Source organism: Falco punctatus (assembly GCF_963210335.1).
Source record: "Falco punctatus genome assembly, chromosome: 5".
NCBI lineage: Eukaryota > Metazoa > Chordata > Aves > Falconiformes > Falconidae > Falco > Falco punctatus.
The window spans coordinates 70,746,100-70,754,191 of record NC_137584.1 but is presented as its reverse complement, the minus strand read 5'-3'; the positions used below and the strand labels follow the sequence as shown (position 1 = coordinate 70,754,191).

Here is an 8,092-nt window from a genome sequence, read left to right as displayed (position 1 = left end):
GTACTACACTGTTCAATACTCATGAGCATAAATTTATCCTTCACACCCTTGTAAGATCTGGACCCAAAACACCAGGGCCTGGAGCTGGAAGGGAGCTCCAGCCATCCACGCACACAATAGGTCCAGCACACCATGACACACTGTGGAGCTGGTTGACCGCAGCACTAAACCATATGCTCAGCTTGTCTCACTGCACAGACCATATCTGCAGTGTTCCAAACTTCCTGAGCATGACCAGAAATGCATGGATTCATGTCCAATATCCAGGGCCTGTCGTACTGGTCAGCTAATTCTCATTATCGTAAGGTGACTCCGAGCCAGGACTACCAGAAGATACATTAAAAGAACAGAAAAGGAAGCAAATATTTTCTGCCCAAAGAAACTGCTCTGACAGCAACATTCACATAGTATTGTCAAAAGGATTTTCATTTGTGAAAGGCCAAGGTTTGAAACTGCCTAAATCTAAATGAAAATGTCACATTTGCAAAGGAAGATGAGATGTTTCTCTCCTCAACTAAGGCCAACATGTGAGGTTTTACCCTCAAAGCTACATGCAGACTGAAGGCCTATTGAAATACATAAGACTTGATACAACAAAGGAAATAACTGCAGCACTTGGAATTACAACACCACCAAGGAACAAACTAAAATCAAATTATATTAACCATTTGCATTGATTAGCCTTGATAAAGGTGCGGAATAAACACTTTTGTATTTGTACCTCCGTATGGTATTCCTACATTACTATCTTTCTGTGCTCAGCAAGAATTACCATGCATGAAATTTCCCAGCAAAATCATCATACTTTGCTCAATTCTCTTCTTTTTTTGGAGAAAAGAAAGCTAGAGAAACAAGCATGACAGACGTACAGAAGAGACACAAGGAAGGAGGTGTGTTCTCACAGGGAAAATGGAGAACTGTCCTCTTCAAAATTTAGGGCTCCCTTTGTTTCCTCATTTTTCCACTGATTGTATTTCTTAGAACTTGCTATTTAATCATACTTCTAAATCTCAATAGAATTTTCCTCGGATTGGAGTGAAATAGTGCAGTTCTTTTTTATTTCCAAATTCTCATTCTGCAAGTCACTGGAGTGGTATTAATGTAATTAGCTTTTATGAGTTCTTTAGATACAACCTATATTTTAAAAGATTATTTTAGTAGAAAAGCATTTTTTTAATTTAAATTTATTATATATATATATATATAAATATAAAAAAACAATTTTCAATTAAAAAAAATAAATTAACTATCCTTACAACCTTAAACTCTGACTTTTGGGTCAGCTGTGGTCCTTCAACTCTCAGCCTACCCTTTAAACCCGAGGAGCTTCAGATTTTTCCAAACCCAAGATCAGTCTTTCACCGTGATTTTTTTATTAGCTTCAGCCTCTGATGATGTGCTACTGCATGGAGTTTGCAACCTGCCAGACACCAAGCAAGGCTTCAGACTTGGTGCTAAAAGGGTGAAGAAACTCCAATTAGCTAAAAATTATTGGTGGGGGTAAATGTCTGAAATCAAAAGCAAATGTTAATTTGAATTGCCAATTTTAAATAAAAATAAACAGCAAATCTTTCAGAATCTAGTAATATCCAGTTGGATATTAATGAAGAAAAAAGTAATTTGGAGAACAATTTCTCCAAAGACTTTAAAGATTTTTTAATATCTAGCTTGGATGTAGCTCTAATTTTTTGCTAAAGATATTCCACCCAAATCAGTTTGATCTTCAGTCAAATAAATAACACATTTCTATCAAGTGTATCATTTTGTTTATATTTTTAAGATTATAAAACCTCACCAGTCGGATATTTCCACTTTAATTTCACAGATTAAAAAAATATATAACAAAATTATATTTTGCTGCATATAAGCCAGACCATCAAACTCAACTTGAATTTTAAGCATTCCTCATCTCCATAGATGTGATCTCTGAGACCAAGACATATATCAAAAGCCTCTCTCAATTTCTGCCTCTCACATAAACAGCTGCATGTTTGTGTTGCGTTGCTCTGTCGGAGATGGTGCCTTGTTTTCTCTTACCATGAATCCTGTGCACTGACGTTATGTGGGGCATACTGTTCTCATATGCTTCTCTGCTCTCTGGGGATGACTTAGTCAGAGGCAATGCTGAACGAGAACCCCACCAGCTCTCCCTTCCTGGCTGCGGTGTGCCGAGGAAATACCGGCCAGCTTCACATCTGCCGCCTTCACAGGCCTGAGTATGGAAATGTCTGTCATCAGTCAGCCTGGAGTGGTCGAGTGCAAAACCGTAGCAGAGCGCACTGCGGTCTGAGTACTGTCTGTAGGCACAGGAGACATCATGGTGCTGGGAGCTCGGTCTGTCTGTGGGCTCCAGTAGCTGGGGAGAAGCTGTATCGGTCAGGGGGCTCCCACCCCACTGGCTCTCGTGGTCAGACTCGGATCTCTCAGTGTGAAACCCAGAATACTGCAAAACAGGAGAAGCAACAGGGAAATTACTACGCCTGGGTGAAATCTGCAAGTAATGGCACGGGAAAGAGAAAGCATGTATGTGATAGGGTGTTTTTTGCGAGCGTGCCCACATGTCTGCACCTTCTGATTGGGCTCCTAGTCCTTTCCTGTACAACACTCGGTAATGAGCTCACAGATGACAGCACAGACCTCATGAAAGCCTAAAACATCCCATGTCGACCCTTAATAGCCATCTCCTTTATGATGTGTAATATTAAGTTCAGCAACATCAATGTCACAATTCAATATTTTTTTAATATGTCCAGGTTTTTCCTATTGCTTTGAAAGCTAGTGCTTGTGCTCAGCAACGGTGCTCAAATGCTCTTCAGCAAAACGCTTTCAAAAGGGACTGAAATAAGACCGCTCTGGAGCATTCTCGCATGTCAAATTGAAACTGAATGTATTTCAAATTCTTTTTCTAAGAGTTCTCTCTTTTTCTCATCTTTCGTTTGTTGTTGGGGTTTTTTTCTTACCTGAAGTGGTATCTTTGTACTTCTTTCCTCCTATTAGTAAGGAAAAGAAAGCCTCCTGTAGATCCTGGGACTACCAACACTCCTACAGAAAAAAGCTCTGAAGTGATGGCAGATTGGCAGGAAGGTAAAAATCACAGCTCTGTTGCAACATGAGAGCAAGGAAAATCTAGAAACTGTTTGCCAGAAAAGGTGACTGCTAGCCAAAGCAGGCAGAGTTGGCATTCGGCACCCTCACTTAAGCTTTCCCAACACGGAAGAAGCAAGTAGCAGGCAGTTGGAAAAGCAGAGCATGAGCATTTGTCTAGAGAGAAGTAAGGGTTAAGTTAAATGTCACAGATTTCTAGATATTCATAATGAATATTTCAAATTTTTAGATACTTTTTGGGAAAGGAGAGAAAAAAAAAAGATAAAGAATGCTTATTAAACCTCCTAGGATTTAGCTATCTCGTTTTTAAATCTTTTTATTTATTGGAACTGTCAAACTTCATGGAACATCTTTAAATCAATTTCACCCATGATTACAGATTGGGATGAGACCAAAGCTGTACATGCTCGCCTCTTCACTACTGCACACTCATGTCACAAATCAATGTATTACAACATGAAACCTTGGAATTCTCCCATTCCATCACTCACCTTCCAGATGCCCACTATGCGTTTTCTTTGAATAGGCATTAGGCCTCTTCTGAAAACATAAGCCTACCTTCCTTTTCATTAGATTGAGTTGCTATGAAACTCCTCATTATCAGCCAGGATCAAGGTTTTATGCACTTACCAATCGAAAGTACTGACCAGATGTTTGACTTACAGAAACTTAAACCATCTGTGCAACACCAGTAGTGGTTTTGGCATTTAATTGAGTATTTCTTCAGTATTCCAGTTTATATTTGTGAATACTGTTTGTTAACATGGTAGGCTATTTAAAGGAAAGAAAGAAAGGGTCATGGCTTTGGGGAGCTTGATTATATTTTGTTATTAGTTGTCAGAGAAATACCTGTAGGCAAAAAGCCTGCCAGTGAATATGGAGGAGGTCAGCAAGTTAGTACTACCATACTCATTGCACAGTTTTAGAGATGAAAGGATAAACTGATTTTGCATGGAGGTAAGATAGTTTCAGAGGCAAAAAAGAGTTCTTTTAAATGCCAGTAGCTCAACACACATTAACTAGGAACTTTATTCAGCCATCACAGTGTTATGTGACCAACTGGAATGTCTAACTCTTCCATTACCCTTTCAGATCTGATGTCTTCAAACTGCTTTGTCACAAAGATATCTCTATAAATACAAATTGAGTTACTGTAAACTTTTTAACAAAAGCATATAAATCAAATTAAGTTTCCAATAAAAAAATAGAAATTATTAACAAAATTTTGACTATTACATTTTAGTTAAAATGGAAATTCACAAAAGGAAAAATATTTTTGTACCTGTTCTTAATTTATTTTTAGCACTTTTTTTAATTTGACTTCTACAAACTGGGTTTTTTAAATTTAAAAAGCTGAAATATAAGATATTATCAGCCTATATGTAAGTAGAAAAAAGTTTTAAGTTAATTTATTTTCTTATTAAAAACAAAACCCATAGCACATTTTTCTTTCATGAGGAAGACAAGGAAAATCAATTTCCAATAATATTATAATGATATTCCTTTTTTTTTGTACAGTTTATGATTATAAGAAACATCAGAGATTCTTCCAAACTAAAAATCCTTAATTTCATTTAGCTTTAATAGATATTCTCTTATTAGTTTTCTGTTTCTAAGGACACCTCAGGGTCAATACAGCTTCTCTTGAAGGGAATTTCTCCATTTAACTGAAAACTTGCTCATTTTTTTTTTATTTTTAACCTAACCACAAAGGATTCAATTGCACAGCATTCATGCACTTCTTTAAAAGAAAGGGAAATATTTTCAAAGTACACGTGTTCAGTATATGAGAAATGCACCATGTAATGTCAAGTAACCATGTAGTCAAGAGCAACAATACTTCATGCATATTCTTTGTACTTGATGTAAATGATGATTATTTGAGATCTGACCCATAGCAGCTGCTAGGCCATGGACGGAATTACATTAGCACAGTGAATTATTTGTGGCACACATCGTCTACCAAGGTTTGATATGACTGCTCACCCTTAAGGTACAACATAAGCAGACATAGGCCAAAAATATGTCTAATTCCCTCCAAAGCTAATCACTTCTCTATTTGGCATCACAGAGCTGCCTCCACCACTGCGGCCCTACCATTGCCTCTTCTGGGAATCTGATGTTGACAGGTGGAGACTCCAAATATGGGTATGTGTGACATGTTGACAGGGGGAGCAATGAAAGGATGATCAGAGATACTGCCTTACTGAAATGAGAGCGGAAACACTATCTCTCAAGTCAGAATTACACTCCCATATGTCAAGTGATGAAAGACCATAGAAAATGGAATCAGATTTAACGAAAATGATGGCCAAATAAAATTACTGAAAATATATAGCTTTTTCAGTCCTGGTCCTGCCTCACCAGAAACATTTTCCTTTCTGCTAATTTTTGCCTTCTGACTCCTATCAGTCAGGTTTTATTATTTTGGGGTTTTTGACAAAAGTTTGACCAGCAGACAGAAGTTAAACATGATAAAGAACTTCAGATAGGCAACATCTGAAATCCCTTTGTGATTTCTGAATTGTCTTCTGGCATAAACAACAATGATAAATAAATTAAATGATCCTCCAGCTGGTTCCTGGAAACGGAGTTGCCATCTCCAGATACAAGAAATGCCTTCCAGAGTGCTAATCCAGCGTACCATCGCAGTAAGAGCACACCAGCAGGATTAGGACTGGTGTAGAAAGGGGCTATAGGCCACCACTGACACTATTTCCACCCCAAGAAAAACTTTGTGATGGCCAAAGGGGCAAGGAAATAAGAAAATATAAATTCCATGTCAAAGAAAAGCTTGCTTTACAGGAGTCCATAGAATTGTATTAGGCCAGTAGACAATTTAATATTTCTCTGGTGATTTTACTTTGCCTGACCTTCCTTCCATTCCTACAGGTGTCTCACTGGCCTGAGCCCATGTCCTGTCATAAGCAGCAACATCAGCCTGCTCCACACACTGTGCCAGATGTTCAAACAATAGATGTTATAGATATTTGATTTTCTGGCAACCTACTCAGGTTTTTATCATTATAAACATTAAATATATAGTGAAACCCTCTCAGAGTTCTCTTTTCCATGAAAAACTTTCACTGCATCAGCATTAACAGCTTTCCTCTTGATTTGTGTCTTAACCATGAGAAAAAAAATCACAGATGCTGGCTGCATTGTACTACGAACATATGCATGCTTTTAAATCACTTTTATCTTACTTTTTACTAATGTAATCCTGAAATGTAAAATACATTCTTTTTGCATTCACTATTATAGGCAGAACAGATGGTGAAAAGGCTTAGATTAAAGTAATACAGCATGTCCATTAAAATAACCCCCACTGCTGGTGACTCTTCACCAGATCAGGAGTTATGTTTACTATAAAAAGAGAGGTTTGCTTTGCTTTTGAATACACTGGGAGTTGCCAAGGCTTTAGTCTACAGGCAGAAATGGAAAAAAAACCAAACAAACAAAAAAAAAATAGGCTGACTAGAATTCAGCCTGATATGATCAAATAGAAGTGGACAGCAGAATTAATCCAGATTATCTGTTTAAAGGAGCTATAGAATCAATTTACCTCCAAAATCAGGTGCATTAATAGACACATACTAGAGAAGGCTCTTACTTCCAAAAACTCCTGTGTGGTGTAGCACACACCAAAGCCTCCATCCAAGAGCTCTTGGGTACATCCTTACTTGTATACGTGCATTCCTTTTATATATATATATATATATATAATATTATATTTACCCAAGAAATAAGATGAGATATGAATCAATAAACTTTTTTTTTATCCAGATCTGACCAATAAACATTTCCATTAGAGGCAGACAACAGACAATTTTAAATATTTTCTTTAAACAATCATTATTAATGGGAGACTAAACTCCAAAGTGGTTGTTCAGATAATCTCAATTAAAATGTTTTTCCAATCTTGTTGTTATTTCCTCTGTACAGAATAAATGAGGTCCAGGGCTAGCTTTTGGGAACACAAAATAAATGAGGTCCAGGGGTAGATTTTGGGAGCCCCTCACAATGATTATTATTATGGGGGAAGACTACACACATCTTTTAACCAACTCAGAATTTTCCTTTTTCCGCAAAACCCTATCAAGCCTTCATCTTTCTTGTTTCTTCACCTCTTGGCTGTCCACCTCCCTGGTAAGACAGGACTAGAAGAGCCCTGTTCAAAGTGTCAAATCCTACAGCTGTGTCATGAATTTTGGTTTGCTCTCCTCTCTGCTGGCCTTTCCCCTGTCTGGGGCTGGTTTCACAGAACCCAGTAGCCCACTGTACTAATGTCAGTCAGTGCTAATCATATGCTGACTGATGTCTCCAATTTAATAAACTCTAATTTTGCTTAAAGAGCCTATAAGGGCCATATTGCACCATGTCTGCTTTTGCATAAGATTTGAGGAAAAAAATATTAATGTTGTCTTAGGTGACCAAAGCATCTGCATTTTGCTCTAGTGGTAAACATTCAGCTGAAATTTATTAACCTGGTTTTCATACAGTTCACATCTCATGTAGCTATCCTAGGGGCACACAGCTGGAAATGGAGAGGCTTCTCAGTCATCACCCAGTAAAGCATATGACTCTCTTTTCTCTTCAAGACTGAAGCAAAGTAAGTGGTAAGGTGAAAAGAAAGAAAAAAAGAGGAATTAAAAAAAAAAAAAAGGAAAGTATGTACATTTCAAATTACCTAGGTGCCCTTAACTTTAAGAAATACATTGCCCACTGCCATTATTTTACCAACAAACTTCCTGCTTCCTTCATCCACTAAAATCCAGGGTCCTGTGTAAGCCAAAATCTGCGACTTCATCTTTCAGTCATGGCTTTTGAGTCACACTCTGCTTCTCTGCAACTGACTGGCAAATTATGTAGGCTGGGGACTGAGGGACACAGGCCATGACACCTGCTGCATGTTCTTCACAGCAGCTCTTACTCTTTCAACAGTTTGTTCAGTGGTGGGGGAGGACGAGAGGGATGCAAAGCCAAG

The 8,092-nt window shown here is 37.8% G+C and overlaps 1 protein-coding gene across 1 annotated transcript in view; it reads right to left on the bottom strand.

The window, feature by feature from the left end:
- The window catches only part of SIM1 (SIM bHLH transcription factor 1), a 73,002-nt gene that overhangs the window by 21,619 nt on the left and 43,291 nt on the right, over nt 1-8,092 (bottom strand). Inside the window, exon 10 of the mRNA XM_080390035.1 lies at nt 2,038-2,443. Coding sequence (XP_080246161.1) covers nt 2,038-2,443 — 406 coding nt within the window. The remainder of the gene's footprint in view (nt 1-2,037; nt 2,444-8,092) is intronic.